The 24,753-nt window shown below is 40.9% G+C and overlaps 1 protein-coding gene across 1 annotated transcript in view; it reads left to right on the top strand.

Moving 5' to 3' along the window:
• The window catches only part of LOC105939123 (collagen alpha-1(XXVI) chain), a 42,396-nt gene extending 21,493 nt beyond the window's left edge, over nucleotides 1-20,903 (top strand). Inside the window, exons 4-14 of the mRNA XM_012881177.3 lie at nucleotides 3,492-3,553; nucleotides 3,647-3,761; nucleotides 5,550-5,636; nucleotides 5,774-5,902; nucleotides 13,110-13,193; nucleotides 14,631-14,683; nucleotides 14,764-14,826; nucleotides 15,183-15,218; nucleotides 15,302-15,346; nucleotides 15,546-15,630; nucleotides 19,496-20,903. Of these exons, the coding sequence (XP_012736631.2) occupies nucleotides 3,492-3,553; nucleotides 3,647-3,761; nucleotides 5,550-5,636; nucleotides 5,774-5,902; nucleotides 13,110-13,193; nucleotides 14,631-14,683; nucleotides 14,764-14,826; nucleotides 15,183-15,218; nucleotides 15,302-15,346; nucleotides 15,546-15,630; nucleotides 19,496-19,635 (899 nt within the window). The 3' untranslated portion in view covers nucleotides 19,636-20,903. The remainder of the gene's footprint in view (nucleotides 1-3,491; nucleotides 3,554-3,646; nucleotides 3,762-5,549; nucleotides 5,637-5,773; nucleotides 5,903-13,109; nucleotides 13,194-14,630; nucleotides 14,684-14,763; nucleotides 14,827-15,182; nucleotides 15,219-15,301; nucleotides 15,347-15,545; nucleotides 15,631-19,495) is intronic.
• The last annotated feature ends 3,850 nt before the right edge of the window (nucleotides 20,904-24,753 follow it).

A 24,753-nucleotide genomic window follows, 5' to 3' on the forward strand; every position in this document is an offset into this window, starting at 1 on the left:
CTCTGTGAGATGTTCAAAGCCTGTTGCGTTGCTTTATGAGATGGACAACTTTATCTCTGCTCTATTACTTAGTCTTCATTATGTTTATTTTTTTGTTTGTACTTATGATTGGTTGCACTGGATTTAATCTATGGGTATCAGGGTGATCATGGCCGACTACAAATACAAGCCACTCTTTGCCATCCACCCATTTTCTAACACGTCTATCCCTTGTGGGGTCGCGAGGGGTGCTGGTTCCTATCTCCAGCTGTCAATGGGCGAGAGGCGGGGTACACCCTGGACAGGATTAACTTAACCTGTGGGAGGAGGTTGAAGTACCCAGAGAGAACCCAGAGAACATGCAAACTCCATGCAGAAAGACCTAAGGCAAGGGTAGGACTTGAACCCAGGACCTTCTTGCTGCATGGCAACAGTGCTACCCACTGCTCCACTGTGCACTCTTTACCAATTGAAACTAAATCTCAATAAAAGACATTGAAGTTTGTAGTTATAACATCACAAAATGGGGAAAAAAGTACCGTGGAGTGTTGAATACTTTTGCGAGTATGTGGCTGCGGATGCACAGATGTGACAACAAACACTCACCATGTCTTATTATAGTGGAGCAGAAACCTCAGCAACTGGTCGCACCGCTCCGAGACGATGCTGTTTGGGTCATTTTTTTGTTGTTGCCTCAGTTATTTATGAGCACCAGTTGTTTCGCCTTCTGGTTGTTCCTGCAGTGACCACAACGTGGGTGGGTCACCATGGCTCGGACTGACAGCTGACATTCCACACTCCTCATGAGCCGTGAACCAGAGGACGACGAGGTTTAAAAGAAATGTGAGGTTTATTTTGAGGAAACTGGGTTGTTTTCTGTTTTCGATTACAGCTAACGGGTCAAAAAGGCTGAATGGCCAGAAATGTGTATCTGCGGTTCAGCAGCGGGTAACCTGGAGTCTGTGACAGAAATGACCACAAGTAGAAACCAGACGCAAGATTAAAAAAAGAAAAGTCTGTGGCAGACTTGCATGACAGAAATATACATAAACCGAAGAAAGAACAATTTTTTGCAGGTGTTATTGTTGGTTGTTGGAAAAAAAATTAATTTTATAAACTCAAAAAAAGCACATTTCACTTGTTCTGTCAATGCTGTCTCTGAATGCTTGATGTTACCTTCAAATCCCACCAAATATACAAATATAACAGTTTGCTAGTCTGATTATTTTTTTTCTTTGATACTCAAAGCCATATCCTTGATTCTTGATGCAAATCTTGGTAAAAAAAAAAAAAAAGAAAAGAAAAGAAAGAAAGAAAGAAAGAAAAGAAAACCTTTCAACAATTTTTATATATCAGATTTGCCATGCTTCTCAAAGGTTTTAGCATTTCCTTTAAACTACTCCCAAAATCCTGTTTGGTGCTAGATGCCTCTGCTCCAATGGTATTACCGTTTGGCTGCACAGGAGGGTGTTGCCAGTAAACGTTTGAAAACTACACCTTTTCTGTACGCAATACCAGTCAGAAACTGCCTGGGACATGCTGATTACTAAAGTAGTATGTTGTAAAGCTAAAAGTTGCAGGCATTTATTTTAGAGAGTCCTAGAGAAGGAAATCAGTCACCAAACACTGCCTAAATTAAACAGCCAGGCACAAAATAAACAGAACGAAAATAATATTTCTCTGTATTTATGTACATACGGTGTGAATTCAAACGAGTGACAACAGCCTTGTTCCTTTGAGAGCCATTTCTCCCTTGTTGGTCACAGACCATACACATTAGGAAAGCTATGTGATTACTATTTTCTTTATTCAGAGATGGAGCAACTTTATTACTGTATTCGGGTCTGTACCTTAAGCTGTAGGCACTTTCTTTCTTGTTATGCCATATATGTTGTATCCAAACTTATAGAAATTAGAAACATTTAGTAAAAACATCAAGCCTTGTCATGTCTGTGAGTTGCATATGATGCAGCATTGATACATATATTGTATGCATATATTGAGTAAGATGGAGGCTGGAAAATTCACTGTTACTTTTTGCTAGCTTTGTCTCCATACAATTGTCAATACGAATTTTAAGCGAACCTTTAAAATGTTGCAAAAAAGAAGAAGAAAAAAAAAGAAAATACAAATCAGGCGTGTTTTTATCCACTGGTTTGGAGTAACCAGGCTACGAAAGCGTGATTTTGTCAGAAGTTGACATTAGGCATGGCTGTAATAAACAGGAAGAAGAAGCTGCAAATTAGCGTAGATCACACATCATAACAACATACCTTGCTGTTTTCTATCTAAAATATCTGTAATAGTTTTTTTTACACGGATGGGACTGAAAAATGGTTTGGTCTCTTCGTTGGGCCACAAGTACCTGTTGTTGCTTCCAGCCATGTTTTCAAACATTATGGGAACATTAGGGGAGACGGCGAAAAAACCACAAAAACCACATCACGCTAGCATGAAAACAAATTTTGCAATTTCCATCAACCTTTTCTAACACGATATTTCAAAATGTGCGTAAAAACGTATGATTAAAACACAGCTATTATATTGTTTTCCTCCCTTTCCCTTACTTATTAGTCATTTGATCATCTTATACTGAAAGCTCAATGTACAAAGCCTATTAGTACCCCCAAGTGATCCCTGCCACGTAGGCCTTGTCATGTGATGTGCTGTGTGCAGCATTCAGCATGCAGAGGCGAAGGATCATAACTAGTGCAGACAGAGCACCTGCAGAGTGTAGCATGATATTATCATCAGGTTAATATTGCAAGGTTTGCAGAGTATTCACATACATTTTGTTACAGTGGTTCATTTGTGTGTGTGGTGAAGTTCATGGCAAATAATTTTTCAACATTACCAAAATAATCTGTGACAGCCTGCCATAGTCTGCCTGAAACAAAAGGCATATATAGATAATAGGGTGACAGAGATGGATAAAAGCCTTTACTTAGGTTTTTAAAATTATTTTTAAAACGAGAAAAGTTACCTTTAAACACAACTTGATTATAAAAGGAATTTTTATAACAAGGTGTTCTGTGAGATTGTTGTTCTGTGTTTGTGACAAACTGTCAAGACTAAACTGGGTTGTAAGGTGCTCCAAAAATAAGTAATTTCATATTTTACCTTGGAAGTGGAATATTTATTTTTTTATTTATCATGTTTGGAGGTCAAACATTTTAACATCATATCTACATTACTTGTTGTTAGTTTTGTCTTTGCAGAGTCGTTTCTAAAACAATAAAAGTGCCTAGCATTATGGTCGTTGCTACAAAAAGGGACAGACAGAAAATAAACTCGGGACACCAGAACATCTGTGTACGAGAGCAGATGGCAAAATAATGGGATTTAAAGGTTTCTGAGGTTTGGTTTGATGGCTATTGTTCTTGTGTAACTTGGCTTTGTTTGCACCGTGACATAAAGACACGTAGCCGAGGCTGCCAAGATGAAAGAACGAAAGAAGGACCAGCTGGAGGAGATTTAAACTCATCTGTTAACCTTTTTTTTCCTCTCTACAGAATGCATGAACTGCACCAGTTTCAACGACATGAACAGCAGAATAAATGCCATTGAATCAAAGGTAACGATCAGCCTTTAAATAAGCCATTTAAAAGAGAGACTTTGTAAGCATGCCTATGGAGACAACGTCTGCAGTCTGCTGCTCTCACTCCAGATCAAACTGTTAGAGGAGGGCGGATCCACTCATCCTAAAGTCAAATTAGCCGACGGCTCAACAGGAAACGAGGTGGACACTCGTGGACCCACTCCACCGCCGTACCTGCCACCAGGTGCCAACACAACACAGAAAGCATGCTTATAAATGGAGATGTTGACAAACTGTGGACTTTAACAGAAATACAACAACAGTAGATGGATATTTCACATTCACTTATTAAAAATCAATCTTGGTTTTTTTTTTGGTCAAACCTTTGTTGAATTTTGTGCAAAAAAATTTACAAAGCCTAGGCTCTTAGTGGGTTGATCAGAAATTAAAACTAAATTATCGGGTTTTATGGCTTTCATTATACTCCTAATTGAACGAGACAGTCTGATAAAAGTTTCCACTTCCAACTTCAGGAAATTGCTCTCTGTGCTGTAATTATTTCCCTTTTCTCCCCTAAAAATAACCTAATCAAGTAAGGAAGGAAATGCTGTAATAATGGTCATTAATGTATTCCTCAAATGTGTTAGATATATCACAATAGAATGTCTATACCTATAACAAAAAAATAAATTAATTTTGATAATCTGTTATTGATATATATTAAAATATTGAAATATGGAACATGATTTTATGAATATCACCTACAGAACCCTCAAAATGTATTGACGCCTCGTTTATAGATGTTTTGAAAGGCTTAAAATAGCTAATCTTTTATTGCAGTGACATAATCTCATATTTATCCTTTTTTGTGTACTGTTTATCCTCATAAGGTAGAAGCAACTTTCCCATAGGACAGAACATTTTAAAAGGTTGGCGCATCCAGAGGGCTTGTTCTTTTACCTTTTCTTTTTACATAGTTGGTTCTGAGTCCTTGCCCTCCCCTCTTCAGCTCCCCCTGCAGGTTTTAGATGGTATTGAGGCCTGGGGTAGGTATTGATTTCACTTCTGGTGCCCAATTTCTGCTTTAATTTGGCCATGTGTTGTTAATCGTTATCCTGCAGGGAGATCCAGGAACAACACGTTTTCAGTTCACTGTGTTTCTGTTCAAATTTGCCCCGGTGTTTCAAAATATACTGAATGCAACGCGCTCTGATCCAGAGCATCCACAGTGGGCCTGTTGTTTTCCACCTGGAGTGTTTTGTTGTCTAAAAGCTCAAACGATTCACTCTTAACGAATGTTGCAGCTGAATGTAAAGTCTCAGAGGAGTTTAGCAAACTCCACACATTTAAGTTTCATTGTAAAGTCACATTTGTGTTTGGGAATTTAGGACGCCGTCGCTGCGGTTTTTCAAATGTCAGCCTTAGAGTTTTCCTTTTACTTCCCTTCCGGTCGTCCTCACTGTGTTACATATTCATATTTATACCCCAAGGAAACACCTAGACAGATTTCTCATTTGAATTTACTTGAGAATTGGATCAATTAAGAATAAGCTTTACTCACATTTATTTGAAATAAAATGTTTATGTCACCAATAATTGTTGAACTGGCGATTTTTATTGAAAATATTTACTTAACATGAGATCTATTTTTAAAATAATCTTTGTGAGATTTACCTTTTGCAATAAAAGATGATTTTTATTGTAAGTTTTTTTTTTCAAACATTTACCCTGGGGTGGATGGGTCGGTTCACAGAATGTTTTTGAATGAGTCCATAAATACAGTATTTACATCAATGGCAAAAGTAAAACTTCAGACTTGGTTTTAGTAAATACTGTGATCATACTGCAACAGGGAAACAGGACATTTACTTATTCTGATAAACTGCAATGTTCTCCGTTTTAGCTTTTTGGAAGGAATCAAACATAACATTTGTTTACTTCTCAATCTTAAGGATGTCCATCCTGCAGAAGAAAGAAAGTGTTATGTTTTTTATTTAGGAAAAAAAAACAGTCTTTTTCACATTTACCCCAGTACCAGGAGCCAGAGGGCCGCCAGGACCTGCTGGACCTCCCGGGCCTGCTGGACCACAAGGGATTCCAGGTCCTCCTGGAAGAACAGGTGAGGAAGAGCTTCCCGTTAAATTAACCATCAGTTCTTTAAGTCTCACCTGCACAGTTAAGATAGTTTGAGAGTTATTTTAGGTTTCTGTTTGTTTCACTCCTCTAACGTTTTTTTTTTTTTTCCAAAATGCTCAGGAGAAAAGGGCGACAGAGGTCTCCCAGGAGAGATGGGCCGCCCCGGTCCTCCGGGTCTTCCTGGTCCACCAGTTCCTCCAAGCTCAGGTTCCTTTCCTTTACCCATTCGGGGAGACGTTTTCCATCCAGGTAAAATGACCAAGTTTTGACATTTTAACCCACAGAACCTGAAGTGAGAGCTGATTACAGAAACCATAATTTTGGGGTCGTGAGATGATCCAAATAATGATCCAAATTTCTGACTTTACAATCAGTCAAATATGTTAGTTTTAATATTGCAAATTGATGCCTTTAATTGTGGAAAATAACTTTTTTTTCTAGAAAATTCATGACTATACGACATCAGAAAACAGCAAGTTTTTTCCTGTAAATATGTGAAATCAATCTAAAAAAAAATATTTTTTTGTGGAAATGTGCTCCTTTGTGGCTAGAAATGTATTTTCTTTAAAAAAAATACAGGCCATAATACTTCTTTAATTACGAGAATAAAGTAATAATATCAGGCATACAACAACATGACAATAAATGCAGGGGGGAAGTTTTTTGTAATAGTTCTCAGAAAACTACTACTATATTCACACGATTTTATGACTTTTTTCTCATAATTTCTGCAAAAAAGAAATAAAAGCCACCCCCACCCCACCAAGAAGGGTCTCTTGCACTATGATTTTGGGGGTCGCAGGCTGTAAAATTTAGGACCCTCCGTATTAGCATTAGCTTTAGGCCTGCCCCAAAACTTGTATTAACATGTCTGCTGATTGATTCAGTTAAAGACGAATCAATCCAAACCTGGCGTTAAAACCTCCTGCTGGGTCAGATCACAGTTACCTGCCACCATTCACAGAAACCTGTCATAACAGTGACATTTTACAATATGACAGCACCACAGCAGCTCCAAACATGAGCCGAACAAATGAAACTCAGTCACTCTCTGGTCCACTCATTAATGCAAGCCTAAACTCAGACTGAAGGTCTTTTTGCAGCAAGGAGGATTCTAGCAATGACTATAATAAGATTTAACCTAAAAAGACATCTAATCTGTAGATTACCTCATATAGCTGTTGTTTTAAATCACCAAATAGCGAAGTATAATCATATCAGTGCTCTTGGTGGAAGACATGTTTCTTTAACCAGGTGGTGTCCGACTCTGCTGCTTGTTTTGAGCTGCATACGGCCAGAGGATTGTCCCTCAGGACGGATTGTTTTTCAGGCTGCTGCACTAAGGCAGGTAGAAGAGCTGAAGCTGGTCCAATGAAGGTCGTCCTCAATGGGTTTTAAGGGGTGTTAACACCTGTTACTGGTGCTGTCTGTGGGATCGCGTTACCCCGCATGGGTGTAAGCGCCAGGTCTGAGTGGGGTCTTACATTTATGGTTTGATTTTGACCCCTGAGCAGCTGTAAAAAAAACAAAAAAAAAAACATTGAAGTGTTCAACGTTTGGGTGGTCAGAAAGAACTGATGCCAAAAGTAAGTCAGTTTCACCGTTGATGGTGAGCCATGTGCTCAACGCTCACATTTCTCAGGCATTATGCTTGTTACTGTAAACCATTTTGTCACACAGAACAGGAACCCAAATAGACTGGTGCTGGTGGAGACTGAAACCTAAGGATTCATTGAAGCGCTTTGCTTTCTAATGATGAGAGACTTCCTTTCTCTCAGCGCAGCTGGAAGACGTTTACAAGACGTTTGCAAAAGTATTCAAACCCTATAACCTTGTCCACATTTTTTGGCAGGATGGCCAAAACCAATGATGTAATTTATTGGAATTATGTGTGGCAATGGTGGATAGCTATAAAATATGAGGAAATAATTTATGGTTTTCAAACTAACAAATCTGAAGAACCTTTTTTCTGCAGTGACAGCTGTAAGTCCTTTGGGGTATGTCTGAACTGGCTTGACACATCTAAGGGCAAAAATCTTTTTGTTGCAAAACAGCTCAGGACTCAGTCAGGTTGGATATTTTCAAGTCTTCTTGCCACAGATTCTCTATTGGATTCATGCCTGGGCTTTGACTAGGCCGTTTAGATCCTGTAGCTCTGACTGCATGTTTAGGGTGGTTATTCTGCTAAAATTGAGCAACAGCTCAAGGTTTTCTGCCCTGTATTTACCTTCACCCATCTGCCCACCAACTCTGACCAGGTCCCTTGTCCCTGCTGACAAAAACTATTCCCACAGCATGATGCTGCCACAACCATGTTTCAACGTCGGGTGGCGTGTTGGTAGGAACGGTGTTAATCGTCTTTCCCTTTTACTCTACATACAGCGTTTTACATGTTGGCCAAAAAAGTAAACAATCTCTTTCTTCTTGCCATTCTCCCTAAAAGGCTCAATTTGTTCAGAGCACAACTGAGAGTTATTCTGTCGACAAATTCCCCCGCTTGAGCTTCCAGTCTCTGCAGCTCCTCCAGAGTTACAATGGGCCGTTAGGCTGCTGCTAAATAATGGACAGCCATGTCTTTGCAGGTTTACATTATGCCATGACCATTATTAATTTTCTTTCCCATACATGACCCATTAAAAAATGTGTAAAATGAGCTGTCCTCTATTTACCGCAGTTAACTCTGGATTAGTCAGATCATGAAGTAGCGATTCAGGCCGATTCTTCTAGGCATGACCTTTAATTCAATCCAGTAAACTTATACAGCGCTGATTCACAACAAACGCTGCCTCAAGGCACTTTACCCCAAAAACAAGTCAATCAGACTCTGAGTCAAATACACACAGTACATTTCAATTGATCCTAATATAGTTTAATTTTCAAATTGGTTAAAAGTTTTCTATCTAAGGAAGCCCAGCAGGTTGCTTCCAGTCATTCACTTCACCTGAATAAGCGTATAGCCAAAGTGAATAGTTTCTTGCATAATGTCGCTGAGTTTGCAGCAATCCGTCATACCGAGCATGCATGTAGCGACAGTTGCATGTAGCGACAGTGGAGAGGAAAACTCCCCTTTAACAGGAAGAAACCTCCAGCAGAACCAGGCTCAGTGTGAACGGCCATCTGCCTCGGCTGACTGGAGGTTAGAGAAGGTAGAGCAGAGAAACGAAGAAGAACACAGAAACGCTGATCCAGGAATGCTTTCTATGTGGGAACAAACTAAAAAAGGTAGTAGCAGCGCTAGCTCCTTTAGTGGCTTCATCTAAAAGAGAAACACAGCTAAGCAGATAAGCTCTGAGCCAGTTTTCAAGTCTAGAAGATGATAGAGAGCACAAACCCTGCTTCTTTTCTATGTCTAGAAGAGAAACAGGGTTAAACACAGAAAGGGTCAACTGTATCAGCTATTAAAGGAGAACGTGAAGTCTAGGACTATTTCACAGCTTAATAGAGCTCCAGGCCAGATTTTGCTACTTTAACGAAACCTCGCTTTAAATGTCTCTATAACTTTGTCTCTGATCTGTCTGCTGTGTTCATTGTTCTTTATAATGCTGCTATTTCACTAATGTTCTAAAAAAAAAACAACCTCTGAGGTCATCAAAGAGAAACTGGATTTCTGGCGACACTGAATTAAACATGTTTGACTTATTATGTTACTTCTTAATGCGATTAGCTGCACTGGCTTTTATTTAGGGGCATCAGAGTAAAGTGGGTCATTTCAAATCTGTGTCAGACTTTTAAGAGTATAAGTTGTTAAAATGTATTTAAAAACCGTGGTTACATAAAATCCCTGTAAAATACATTGAAGCTTATAACGTGACAGAATGTGACAATCTCAAAGGAGTCTAAAGCTTTCTGCAAGGCGCTGGAGTTAAAATAGTTTCTGTGTGTTTCGTTGCCGCCACAAACAGGAGCTTTAAAGAGCGCAGCCGGCAACAATGAAGCCGAACACCCAAGTATAAATCACAAGATTAGCTGCGGCTGCTCTGAGAAGATTAAAACTGAACATGTTACCACATTTTTCCTTTACTGCACGATGGTTCATAGATCCTGGTTAGTTTTCCGTGTTAACATGGCGTCACTGTTTTGTCTCTGTCTGTCACATCGGAGCGACTATCCCTTTTGATCTAAACAACAAACCAACCCCCCCCCTAACGCATCAGTTTTCTCACTTCCAGTACTGGGGTGTTACCACAGGGAGGCAGCAGGAGTCTGTGAAATAACCATTACCTCCTGAGGCCTGCTGGCTCTCATTAAGCTTTTTGGCTGCGCCTGCCTCTCTGAGCACCAGGACTGTGTCTGCGGGTCTGCAGCTATGTAGATTTGGGTCTGTGGGACCATGTAAGCGAAGGCAGAGTGGTGGTGGTGGGGGGGCCAACTGGCTGTAAATCAGGTCTAATTTGTTAGCTGTCAGCACAACAATCTGCGTTTTGGGGAGGGGGGGGACTGGCCACGGCCCCGAGCCAAGAGCAGGGCTGGCTTTGAACAAGGGAGGAGATATTCTGCCACTCATGTGGAGTTTCTCGGGGAGGCGGCCAGACTGGAGGAGACTGTAACATTAGAAAATTAGTTCCAGAGGGATTTCTGCTCCTTCTTAGACCCCTGTTTCTGTGGACGGCAGCCATAACGTAACAGGGCTGCGTCAACATTAGGGGGAAGACTGACACTGAGCGTATGCTCAAGCGGTGAGGAAGTGTGATGTGGTTTCAGACTACATTTATTACCAAAAATGTACTTAGAAATATCCAACATGCCGGTACCAGGACAGGACTTTCCGGTCGTTATTTTTCCCCTAAGCAGATAATATCTGATGCATGCCAATATATTTTTTTTGCATACCTTTTATGCTTCAACTGTCATTTTCTTCCTACGCGTGCCTGTCTCGATGTTTAAATAGATTTCTAGGCTGAAACATGCTGTAATAAACTATATTAATTTCTTAATCAAAATACTTGTTTTGCTTGAAGGTTTAGTTCCAACCCTAAGTTGCTACTTCTTTGGGTTCCTGCATTCTGGGGGCCCTTTTGGACGTCTGGGGTTCTGGTCTGTCCGGTGCTTGGATCCAGGTGTTTACAGATACGCTTCTTTACAGACACACAAACACTATAGTAGTTAGCTTTGGCTGTCACTAAATTCATCTTGAATAAAATAGTACAGCATATTTTGTGGGCTGTTTGTACCTGTGATACTTTTGGCTTTGCTGTTCTTTCTACATCTCTCTCTGCAGGTGTAGAAGCAGACTCCGAGGATGTTATCTTGTTCTCTCTTTTTCCTCTACTCTATTTTTTGTCACCTTCTCTCCCTTTTAGCGTTTTGCCTCGCCTTTTTCTCTTCCTTTCTTTCTCTTTTACCTTTCCGCTTCTGTGTCCATTTAATTTAAAAAAAAAATGATGTCCAATAAAGGTTTTTTGCAAATACATCAAGTGGAGCACTATAGCGAAAACAGTGAAGCTCCACTTGTCAAAGTAAATCTTGTTGGCTCTCTTTGGCATTAAGACAGCAAATCTTAGTGATACACAGCCAAACAGGACACTTCCACTGCACAATGGTCCTGGGTTCTAATCCGAGCCATCTGAGTGGGCATGTTCTCTCAAAGCACGCTTAGGTTCTCTTCAAAAAACATAACTATTACGTTTATTGGTCTCTCACTAGCCATATTCTTGAATGTGCCACCCCTACTGTGCGCTGTGGTGGTGGCAGCATCATACTGTGGGAAAGCTTTTCTTCAGCAGACCTGAGTAAATCTTCGAAGAGGTAATGGGCAGATGGATAGAGCTAAATACAGCCTGATCCTGGGAGAAAACCTGTCAGAGACTGCAAAAGACTCAAAACTGCAGGTGGAGCCATACAGCCAGAGCAAGAACAGAGTAGTTTGAATTAAGGAATATTAATGCATGCAAATTGGTCAGACCACTGAACGCCCAGGTCTACATGAAATTAACAATCTGTGACAAGACTTGAATATTGATGTGCACGGAGTCTCTCCATCCACTCTGACTGGGCTTTAGATATTTTCCAGAGAAGAGGGAGATAAAATTGATGAAGACGTTCCCTAAAGACTGGCAGCTTGCTCGGGTAGAACAACATCACGTCATGCTTTTCAGGTTTTATTCTTTAAAAGTTATGCAAAAACCAAAGTTGAAAACAATGTATCATATAACAATAAATATCCCAATGATAGACATTGTTGTAAGTAGTTGTAAATGTACAAAAGTTCAATGGGGATATCACACCACGTCATACCATCTTTATTTATAAAGCGCTTAAAAACAGCCGACAGCTGAGACAAAGTGCTGTACATGGCTACAAGCTAAAACACGTCCATTAACAAAACTAAGGTAAAAAGATAATATATAAAAACACTTAAAAGAAACAATAAAACCAATTTAAAATGACAACTAAGTCTTGCCAGGGGTAAAAGCCAAAGAATAATAGGCTTTAAGGCGAGATTTAAAGGTGGGCAGTGAAGGAGACTCTCTTATGTGCAGGGGCAGGTTATTCCATAATTGGGGACCAACAATAGAAAAGGCCCTGTCCCCTCTGAGGGATGAATACTGTAGCCACGGTCTGTATTTACACTAAATACTAAATGACTTCTATCATACAGGCCAAGCTGAAGCCAACGTAGGCTTCGCTCTTTGAATGGGTCACTTCTCCCTGTATGATGCCATGGCATAACTCAGCGTGTGTCTGAACTGCTCTCATGCAGCACAGCTGTGTTAGATCTCACAATTTAAATCGTCTTTCTCATACATTACTGACTTTATCTCTACTATATTTATCTTAAAGCAGGGAATAAACAAAGCCCTTTGACTCATATTTGAATCACTCTCCCCCATACATTAGCCTTTTAAAGTTTGACACAACGTGCATATTTAATCACACAATGCACTTCACTGTGCAGACTTTATTAATAATCATGCCTGATAAATTACAACTATTAATACTGTACATTTTAGTATTGATTGACTTGATGAATACAATAAAACAAATCTACTTTAAAAAGGTCTATCTTTGCTGTTTGTGCTTATTAGGGCTGAGGGGAAACATTTGAAAACATTTAAAAACCTGAATATTAAACAATCACACTAAATCCTGTTGGCGTGTGTTTTGTTTGTCCAGCCTTCCCATTTTTGATCAGTAGTAACCCAGAGAGAGATAAATTATGAATATTTTGACTATGACTTTGTGGGCTGAGTCACCTTTGTAACATACCCACTGTTGATTCATGGAAGTACTTATTTAAGAAACTATTTAACTTTGTGCAATTTTCTCTGGAAATTTATTATAATTTCATCTCAGTTTGAAATAATTTCACTCACGAGGGACATAATTAAACTTTCCACATCGCCGATAGCGAAAATATTTGGGTTGCTACCTAGCAGCATTAAATTTATTGCTATGAGACATAGTTAAAATGTTTATATGTTGCAAAATTGTTATTGATGCCAATATTTTCCCTCAGATGGGGACCTGAACCATCCGGTCCTTGACGCTCCTATGACCAGAGTTGGTCCTCCCGGTCCAGCTGGTCCTGCCGGCCCCTCGGGTAGGAATATGAGCCGTTTCCTGTGTAAATATTGGAGGAAAATTTAACATTGTGGCCTCAGTTAAAAGATGTATGCATATCATATCATGTCCTGGAGTAGTCTAAACCCTGGCTGAGTGTATCATTACAAATACATGGTGTCAAAGCTGCAGGACTAATATGTACTAAGCACAGACGAAGAACGGGACACTGTGACATAGTGGCACATGTTACATATTTTCCATAAACGTGCCTGAATTATGCATCACAGTCTGGGTAAAACTGTAACTCTGTGTAAATTAGGAAGTGTTGCAGCCTCGAGGTATTTGCCACAGAATCACAACATATTCAGTTTATTCAATTCAGTTTATCTACATAGCGCCATTTCACACTAAATGTCATTTCAAGACCCTTTACTACCTACATTGATTTATATTCATATATATAAAAAACCCAGATTTGCTCAAATTAATTTCAGGTCGCTGTAAAATTACTTTTACTCACCGTCAGTTTCAGATTAAGTTACATACAGTCCAGTCCTTTTCTAAATGTAATACAGAAGACTTAATGCAGCTGATCAGTTATCTGTATAGGGAAGCAATCCACCCCTAGCAAGCATGTGGAGACAGTGGAGAGGAACCATTCCATCTTAACAGGAAGCAAGTTCCTTCAGAACCAGGCTCAGTATGAGCCACTGTCTGCTACAACCACCTAGGGAGGACTTCTCATACGAAAATTAAAACATATGCATGGCTGATGGCAGCAATAGCTTCATTTGTGGTTCTGTCCAGGAAAGAGACAAAGGTTTTCCCAGAAGCCCTGACCCAGGAGTACTTTCTATGGGAAAGAAAAACAAAAAGGGAGTGCACAGGTTAATGGAAGCAAAAGCTTAGTTAATGGTTCTGTCCAGAAGAAGAGGCACAGCAAAACATAGAAGCACTGACCCAGGAGTACTTTCCATAAGGACCCAAATGGTTAATGACCCCAATAAATCTGTCAATGGCTCTGCCAGCTAATCATCAATTAATGTTGATGTCAGCAATAGTTTGATCAGGGGCTTTGTCCAGGAAAGAGACACAGTTAAACAAAGCATCACTTGTAGCATCCAAAGAAAGTTAAAACACGAAGAAAACACCAAGTTAACAGTAATATTTGCAAATATTTTATAAATGTAACCTATGGAGTAAAAAAACAGAATGAGAAAATGTCAGTGACTCCCACATTAGCCAAAAGGCCTGGGCCAGCATAAGCACAGAGATTGTCAGATTCATCAAACAGAGAAGCTTTAAGCCTAGTTTTAAGTATTTCTGATTTTCCATTTTGAACATGTCATAAAATCATAGTTTTTAATAGCAGATTTAAAGGAAGTATAGCGTTTATAGGGATTTATGCATATTCTAAATACTGACAGCATTCATTAATGATCGCCTTCTCTCTGGTTTCTGCATGACGCTGCAGGAGTCCCTGGAGAAAGAGGACCTGCAGGGATACCAGGCCTTCCAGGACAGGACGTGGGTCTTTCCCAGTTATAATGATTAATTTAACCCACACATTCATACTAACATACATGCCTTTGTTTATCTGATACCAGGGTAAGGAAGGTGTCCCAGGCAGAGCGGGCATTCCAGGGCCTAGAGGAGATCCAGGGGAAAGGGTAAAAATGACGCTCATTATTGGATTATCAGGCTGTCTGAACGTATTTCGTACTTATTACGGATATTACGCTTTTAGTTTTGTAAGTGACCCTGTCACGCAGTCTTGGACACATGAAAGGTGAAAAAGATTTTCTTCAAAGAGTCTCTCCAACCCGTGACTAATCCTGCTCTCGCTCATCCACATACAGACGTCTCTAATGAGGGCAGCCATGTTTGGTCCCTCATATAAATCAGGTCTCCAGTGGATCCTCTGTCTTAAAACATGATTGCTTTCTTCTTGTCGTGTGGTTTGAGATTGGTGAAGTGGAATCAAGTTTTAGAAATGAGAGTGACACTGGTGTTTTTCCTCTTCTAGGGACCTCCGGGTGCCAGAGGCGAGCATGGCCTACCTGTAAGTTTGTGGTTAATGTGATGCATAAACCTCACACATCCACCCATGCAGGAGATAATAACATTATTTTTCTCCACTGATAGGGAACACCAGGGCCAAAAGGAGAGCCAGGAGTGGGCTTGAATGAGGTAGGATGAGTTTTTACTGCTCCTATTCTATTAGTTTTACTCCAGACGTTGGATCTTATTGCTCATTTTCTGTGTTTATTTCTTGTGTGTAAAGCACTTTATAAATAAAGTTTGATTGGGTTTGATTGATAGGAGGCATTACAGGGCAGGTCTTTTCGTTTTGAAAACTGATCCTAACAAAGAGGCTGGTGTCGTTCAGGGTGAAGCCGTGCAGCAGCTCCGGGAGGCCCTGAAGATTCTGGCTGAGAGGGTTCTGATCCTGGAGCACATGATTGGAATTCACGGTGAGGAAATCTCAGCCCGTATTTCCCAGAATTTAAGGTTACTTTCCCCAAATTTAGAGGTTACTTTCCCTGAAATGAGAGATTGCTTTCTCGGAAATTAAAAGTTACTCTCAGGACCTTACAAGGTTCTTTCAAGAAATCTTCATGCAACCTACTATTAAGTTTGTGGAGCTTAGAGGTTACTTTCCAAAATTCCTCAGGTACTTTCTTGAACATATAAATTACTGTAGAGACTCAACAGGGTACCTACTGAATCTCAGCAGGGATTTTTTTTAACCTATCAGGTACCTTTCTTGGACTTAGAGTTAACTAAACACAACTTAAAGTTACATTATAGAACTTGGCAGGAATGTATCTGTATCTTTCAATTCAATTCAACTCAATTTCATTTGTATAGCGCCAATTCATGAAACATGTCATCTCGAGGCACTTTACAAAGTCAAAATCAATCATATTATACAAATTGGTCAAAAATGTCCTATACTCTATATCTTTCAAGAAGCTTTCAGTTTAGTCTCCTGAGAGTTATTGGGTTCTTTCTCCAACTTACTACATACTTTCACAAACATAGAGGTCCCTACCCAGAACCTACCAGGTATTTCTTTACTGAATTTTCGTCTTAATATTTACTCTTTTTTTAACTTACCTGGGTTTTTTCTGGATCTTACTAGGTACTTTGAGCTTTACAGGTTCTTTACTGGAGCTTAGACGGTACCTTCCTGCAACTTAGAGGTTGCTCTCATGGAACTGAGAGGTTACATTTTGAAACTGAACGTGTACTTTTATGTAACTTTGATAGGACTAGGTTAGTATCCCAGAACATACCCAGGGTTCACAACATCTCATTTTAGCATGACGGGCCGTTATGCTTTCAGTTGTCAAAATTACACTGACTTTGAATCAGCGTGATAGCTGTTTGGCTGACATCTGGGCTCTCTTTCCGCAGGGTTTCCCCCACTGACCCATTCATATCTGCCCAAATTGTTGCACTTCTTCCAGCAGCAGCGCACAGACGCTCCCATCTCCTCCCTGGAGCTGCACCCCAATAATGAGCTGCTGCTGAAAGTTTTAAAGTCTGATAACATGCGGAGAACAGCCAGAAGAAAACGTGTGACCCTCTTTGTAGACAAGATAAACACAAAAGCGTTTTTCCGGGAAACTTTTTCCAGGCAGACAGACAAGAAAAACAAAATGTTAAACGTGCTGAATGTGCTAACAGCCAGTGTTGTAGTCAAGTCACTATGCCTCGAGTCCGAGTCCAGGTTCGAGTCTCCAGTGTTCAAGTCCGAGTCAAGTCCAAGTCATTAAAAAAAAATCTGAGTCGAGTCCGAGTCGAGTCCACTACTCATCCGAGTCAAGTCGAGAGTCGAGTCCTTATTGATCAAGTCGAGTCCAAGTTCCGCACTAAAGTAAGCATAGCCTACATGTTTTTAAACTAAAAAGAAAATCCACACTCCACCACATTGCACTAATAATTTAGATATTAAAATCATACACCAAATAATATTCTAATGACATATTAAAATTATAGCCTAATGATATAAAAAAAAGTTGAGTCTTTTTCTCAATTTCCGAGTCACAAAGATCTGAATGTAGGAGTCCGAGTCCAAGTTCGAGTCAAGTCACGAGTCTCTAAATTTAGCTAATGACTCGGACTCGAGTTTGAGTCTCGGACTCGAGTACTACAACACTGCTAACAGCACAGCACAGTTGTTTGAGAGCAACATAAGAACGTCAGTAAAGCTCCTGTATCTGCATCAGTGACGCTCTAAACCTCTCAGACAACATTAGCTAACGCTAGCTGCTATTAGCTTGAGGGACAGCCCAATGACTGGGTGCTGTCAGTCGGAGCTCCTCCTTCGAGCTGCACCACGCAACGCCCTCATGGGGAGAGCCCTGATACCAGATAACCGGTTCTGGTAAAGTATCTGGCAAGTTCTAAAAACTACCAAGTATTTTGAAAGCGACCTGTAAGTTCTTGGAACGTACTGGCTGTATTATGCACCGTTTGCAAATGCCGTGTAATTACTTTTTTACACACTGAGAAGACATTTGACTTGTCTGCTAGCTAGTGAGAAATTGTGCTATATTTGTTAGCTATAAAAACTGGATGTTCAACCTGCCTTTCATGAAAGCTATTTGAAGTTAACATTTAGATAATATATTAGGGATATCAATGGGGTTGTGGGGTCCTGGTTGCCTTGCAGCAAGAAGGTTCTGGGTTATGGGTGATCAAAACATTGCTCCTTTAAGCCAGGCCAATAACAACCCTAACGACTCCTCGTTAAAGAGGAGTGGACCAGTTTCGGTTCAATCTGCTGGCTTAATGTCTTTAACGATCGCCCATTACTAAGGGGTGGACCTGTTTCGGTTGTATTTGCATGTTATCTAAGCCATTACAAGGCCTTTGTTTGGGCAGTAGTATAAAGCTTGGTACTCCACATTACTCCAGACTTTTTGAATGGCGTACCGCGAGCGAGCTATTTTTAGAAACGTAACGTCACAATGACGTCACATCACGTGGTACGCAGTAGGACAAGCTTGCATAGTCCGATGCTGTCTCGCTGTAAAAGAGCTGTGCGTTACCCTTGGTTTTACTCAGTAAATGACTGCTTTTTCCAAATCTAAGACCATGGTTTTTAAACATTGTTGCTATGGAACGTGCAACAGCGACTCGAGGTACGCTGATCGGCCGCATATGAAGGATGTTTTTTTCAAGACTGCCAATGAGAAATGTGTGCGCTGGGTGCGGTCGGCCTACACAACAGTTCAACCCGGAAAAAGTTACCAAATTCAAGTACATATGTAGCAAGCATTTTGTTGGAGGAAAGGGACCAACCGAAGAACATCCTGACCCAATTCCAGCGACATCAAGTCAAGGTAAGAGTATTTTGGTGGCCGACATGTTAATAAAGTAGCGCCTGCTACCATGACAGCATATAGGCTATCATGGTAGCAGGCGCTAACATGATAGCCTGCTACCAGAATAGCTTACTCAAAAACATTTCAAATAAGACAAACATTAAACATATACCGATCCCTGGACGGTGATTACAAACAAAAAAACGGCCGATGACGCCATGACTGCCGCGCAGGAAAAAAAAAACAAAGCTTACCGTTCGATCAACTCGGCCCGTTTTCCAGTCTTTTTAAGCCCTCGACACTCAATCCATCGTTTGAGCTGAAGGTTGGTGTGTTCTTCGACAGTGCGACCAGTAATCCATGTGCCTGGGACATCGTCTTGGGAAAGTTTAACGGCTGCAAAGTCGGTCATATCGCTGGTTCTGTTGCGCGTGTAATAGCTGGTTGCTACGGGCGTTCTCTACCTGTATGCCCTACCTAAGCAGCAAAAGGGGCGTTGCTCTTGAGTCGGTGACGTCACGTGCGCGGTATGCCATTGAGAAAGCTTCCTGGAGAGGAAGCGAAACATCTTCAACTACGGAAAACAAGTCCAGTTGCTTTGTTTTTTACTTTTTTTTTGGAATGCCATGACCTGGATGACTGAGAATCTACACCAGTGTATTTAAAGATCGCTCAATTGGCATTAGGTGGGGGTCAGGGCATGCATGTTTGTTTGACTTGCTCTGCGATGTCTGCCGCCACTCAACTATTGACTACTTTAGATGTACAGCAGCCATGACCCGGCAAAGACTGACTGAGAATAGAAAACTGATAGAGGATAGGGTTTGTAGCTGTGGGCTCTAAACAGAACTTTTCACGCCGCATCCACTTGTTTCTACTCTGCTGTTATTACTGCTTCTTGTTTTATGTAAACAAACCTGAACATTTGTCCTGATTGTCAAACCGTTCCTTTGTAGCAGAGGAAGCTGATTGTTTTTTTTCTGTCCGCTGTAACTTTGCACAGAGAACTCGGAGGGATCTGCGTTCGGCAGCATTTCAGACCCGCTGAGTTTCTTCGGCCAGAAGACGAAGCGTCGCCAACCCGTTCAAACCTTTCCTCAGACTCCAGTGCTGAACGGGAGACAGAGACGGGTCCCTCTTTAATGTTACAATATCATCTTTCCTTTGTGTGAATAATTGTAAGGGAATGTTGCCAATTTTTTTTTATAACTGAACGTACATTTTTTTGTTCCTCATATCTGTGTTTATCAGATTTATTGTTGTTTTTCTTTCCTGTTTGACATGAATAAGTCCTGGTATAAAAGCTCTTTGTAGAAGAGAGATGTTGAATATTTCCCTCAACATCAAATGATTTATTCACCTTTATCACCCTGCTGCTGCCTCACACAGAAACGTTTCATAACCCGATGGAGGTTTTGGCATCTTTCCTTCATCAGATAAAAGACTGATCAGTAGATTTATCTCTTTCATGGGAAAGCTTTTCCTTCTTGAAAGACGGACATAAAAGACTTTTTCGTGATCCGAAAATCTCCCTCTCTTGTGTTTTGGTTTGTTTTAACGGTGTTGTAGAGGCTCCTAAGAATATCAGCCTAAGCAAAGATCTGGAAGTTAGAAGAAAATAAATCTTGAATTTCAGGCCAAAACCTCAGCTTGGCCCCTGATGCACCTGGACGCTAATAGAGCTGCAAACTTGACAGGACGTCATCGACTTGTTCAATAAACTGCCTCTGAGATTTCTGTTTAAACCGATTTATTGTGTGATAAGTCTCTGAGAGACCCAGCTGTAGGTTTCTGAATAAAAAAAACAACACTGTTTCTGGAGTGATCTTTGTTTTCTGCATTACTGAGTTCATATGAGGAAACCTTTTGGGGTTTTAAGCAAACGCGCTTTCTTCTGCTGGGAGCTGCAGGGAGGATCGATGCAGCTCTCGTGTGTTTGCTGAATATGAAACATGAATATGAAGCACTTCGTCTCAACCAAAGTCGAGACGAAATGCAGCTCTGGTGATAACGATGTTGACCACAGATCAAGATATCGAAACCCAAACTATAAACTGAGGAGTGGGTAAATTGCTTTTGTCAGAACCCAGTTCAGAGTTTAGTATTTGATTTACTGCACTACAAAAAAGAACTCCATACAATAAAATAAATCAAAGCCTTTCTGACACCAGAAGGAGTTTCTATTGGCTGTTATCGGCTGCCTACTGTCCTCAAATTGTTAATTAAAGTTCAGAAAGGCAGAAATAGCTGCTTTGGGTTATTTTTTTACTCCACATTTCAGTCATGCTGCTTTCTGGGAACAGCTAAAGGGATAGTTCAGATCATTTTGGAATGGCACCTTTACCTTCTGAAAACATGTCATGTTGTGAGTTTGTATCTAAAATAAAGAGTGCCTCCCCTCTGGGCAAAAGTATTTGCTTGTTATTATTATTCGGACCTGACCTGATGAGTTAAGGATTGGTGACAGTATTGATTTTTTATGCTTTTTTTTGTAGGGGTAAAGAAATAAATTCAGAACTAATGGTGAAAAATGACCTTCCTAAAAACAGCTGGAAAAAGAATAACATTAATTTATTTTCTTAACATGCCAGTCACTTAACATTTTTTAAGAAGTGAATGTTAGATATCTTAGAACACCGTTTATCATTTTTAAATTTGATCAACCTAAAACAAATTTGTGCTGAAGACAAATGTGGACGAGTTGGAGACCAGAGACATTATCTTTAGGGACAGCCCAAAGATTCAAACAGTCTGGGAGGGAATTCATTTTAAATATTTTACACGTTTATATTGAGAGAAACCTGCTTGTCTTTGGTCTTGGAGTGCTCCCAAGTGGTTTGGTAAGAAAAGAAAAACAGCTCCTGCTTTGGATCCTTGAACTGGTAGCTAAAAAGAAATGATCACCGTATCCTGGTACAAACCCAGAGTAAGTGAATGGAAAGAGAGAACTGTGAGAGTTTGTAAAATGGAGAAAATAACTGTAAAGCTAAACCTAACTTATTAATTTGTTTAGGAAAAGCTGGTCCCTATTGATACCATATTTGGAATTGATATTATAGCACGTTAGCTTTTATGTTAAGTTAATCCATACTCATAATTATCTAGACATGAGGAATATCTACCCTTTATGTTAAGAAAAGATTTAAGGTAGCAGCTCACCAACATGTTCGCTCATGTTCTTGTTAAATTGGTCTATTTGTATTTTGTTGTATTAAAAATGGGACGTTTTTATAGCTCAATGTGTTACGAAGATGAAATTGAAATATTCTAGCTTGTGAAGCTTACAACATGAATAAAACATTTTGTTGAAAAAAAAAACTCAGATATTTCTATGAAATGTAGCAAATATTTTTAAGAAGTGATTCTTTAAGGCCAGTATGTTTGCATAGCACGACTGTTATAGCTTAACAAAATAACCTTACACGATTTCCTTAGAATCATGGCAAGATGTATTTGCTTTGTATATTATTATTATTATTATTATTATTATTATTATTATTATTATTATTATTATTATTATTCCTTGATGCATTATATTCTTTGTTTGTTTTTGCATTATTAGATTAAAAGAATGTACTGCAGACGATCAGGGCCTCCCTTTAAACCAAGGCGTCACAATTAAACAACATGCCAAGCAGAAACACTGTGCAGCCTTCTCTCAGCCTTCCTATAGAAGGGCGTGAAAACATCTGATTAAACTGTTTGTTTCCTTCTTTTCCTCACAAGCTGTCGTGTTTCTGGAGAAGGATCGCAGGTTTGCTGACTTCTGCTGTGCAATTAGCTCCTCACAGAGAGATGAGCGCGGTTACGAGTCGTCTCCGCGCCCCTCTCTGGCCTCTTTATGAATTCTTTCATCTGTGTTTCTGTCTCCCTGCTCGTGTGGTGTGCCCTCCTCCCCTCTCCCTCCTCCTCCTCCTCCGCACTTTTGTTTTTCCTGTCTACTGAACAGAGACGTGTTGATGTGAGGCCCCCGCTTGCGTGGCCACGAGGGAACGCGTCTCTGGCGCTTTTTGATCGGCTGCGAGATCAGACATGTCCACCGTCCCCACGGCGCGCACGCCGGCCACCGATGGCGCAGCGCGGTGCGCGCAGAGACAACCGAAGAGACGCACATGCCCGCCCGCGTTCCCTTCCGATAACCACGCAACCGTGGACGCGCAGAGCCCGGGCCCGTGTTGGTCCGTGTTTTTTTGGCTCTGCTCTCAGTGGGGTGGCTTGTTTGCCGGACACAAGGGAGAGAAAGTGAGATGGTGTGTGTGATTTCCCTCCCCATTTTTTTTTTCTTTTGACAGTAAGATGGATGATTGCAATCACAGGAGCCATCAGTGAGACAGAGCGGAGGTCTACAGGGCAGGGAGACACAGCCATGGGAAACCAGCCGTCAGATTAATGCGCCACGCTGCCATGGGAACAATGCACTGTTTATTTGTCTGGGGGGGGGGGGGGGGGGGGGGGGGGTTGTTTGATATGCATTTTCTTCTCCCTTTCTCCCCCCACCACACACACACACACACTCCCCTCTCTCTCTCTCTCTCTGTCTGCGGCCTTTTCATGTACACAACATGAAAGCCTGCTCGTAAAACATGGGCAGGGTAGGGGCCTGGTTTAAAAGGGGGGGGGGGACAGAGAAAGCGCTTGTTTATGTTTTAAAGCGCACTGAGCCCACTGTAAGCCAATATGTCCCCGTAAACCAGCGCAAATATGTCAGATTTCGTCGTGATTGCGCCGCTTTCTTTGATCTCCTGAGAGAATGAGAGGAAGACTGCTTTGGCTGCGGAGAGAACGGATGTTTTTTAAGAGAAACATCTGTTCCTGCACAAACGGGATTACTGCGTCTGTAGCCTTGGGGGGGGGGGGGGGGGGCACCGGGGTTATGAGTGGCACTGCGGCTGGCAAGGAGGTCTGAGAAGGAGCTTTGTAATAAGATGGCTGTTAAAAGACGCTTTAAACCGAATGAAATTGAGTTTTTTGGGTATTCTTCATCGGTGCTCGCTTTTAAATCTGCGTCGCCTTTTACTAGACGCTCAGACACATTGAAGTTTTCCCCCTACTTTGTTACTTCAACAGACTTCAAAGTGTTTTATTGGCTTTTTATGCCATAAAATGCCGACCCAAATAGTGCATGATTAAAAATCAAAAGCAAAATGGCACATGGTTTTTTAAAAAAGGGTTTTAAAAAGCACCCCCCCCTCCCCCTTACCATGATACCTGTAAAATATCAAATGAAACAAACTATAAGGCAGAACATGGCCTATTAGAAACAACCCAAGACATGGCCGTCCACCTAAACTGACAGCAATGATTAGATGAAACTCTGGAGGAGCAGCAGCGCTCCGAAGCTCAGGTGGGAGAATCGGTTGATACCAAGTGTTACTCAGGCACTCTCTAAATCTGGCCTTTATGGAAGAGTCACAAGAAGAAAGGCATACCAAGTCTTATTAAAATATTGCCACCAGAAAGAAATGTGCTCGGGTTGGGTGAGCTCAACATTTGCATTTTGGACACTATGCAAAGCAGTGTGTGTGTGTGTGTGTGTGTGTGTGTGTGTGTGTGTGTGTGTGTGTGTGTGTGTGTGTGTGTGTGTGTGTGTGTGTGTGTGTGTGTGTTCAGCACTACATATTGACGAGGACCAGCCAATATGACAGCCGGCTGTCACATTTATATTTGCTAAGAACTGTTTAGTCGCATGCAGCATCTTTTTGTTTTTCTTCCACTGCTACAGAGAGACACAACTTCCTGAAGTTTGTGCTTGTACTGTGAAACAAATGTGAAAGGCTTGAAGGCGTGTGACTACCTTTAGGCGGTGTGTGTGTGTGTGTGTGTGTGGGTGTAGCAGGTATTTATTTACCCCTAATTTACCATGTAGTCCTGATACATCCAGTATATCAACTCCTGCTGCGTTGACTTGTCAGTCTGTGACACCAGGTGATGTTTTATGCTTCAGGCGAGTCATGAGAAGGAAGAAACATTGCCTTTTAATCCATATTCCCCCCCATTTATTTTTTTGTATGTTTTGCATTGGCTTTATCTTTAAACCTAAAGATTTCTGCATTCATTCAAACTGACAAATCCCTGCAAAAATGCTGCGTTCTCCTGGGAGCCGTGTGCTCAGGGTCAGCTCCTGATACAGCGAGGGTAAAGTAGCAGCTCGGGGGTATTCAGTTGCACAGAAACAGCTGCACGCTGCATTGACCTAGATTCAGGTCATATTCATTAATGCTTCAAGGCACCACCTGCATTTTCTTTTCTTCTTATATTTAT

The sequence above is a fragment of the Fundulus heteroclitus genome, chromosome 18 (genome assembly GCF_011125445.2).
Source record: "Fundulus heteroclitus isolate FHET01 chromosome 18, MU-UCD_Fhet_4.1, whole genome shotgun sequence".
Taxonomy (NCBI): Eukaryota; Metazoa; Chordata; class Actinopteri; order Cyprinodontiformes; family Fundulidae; genus Fundulus; species Fundulus heteroclitus.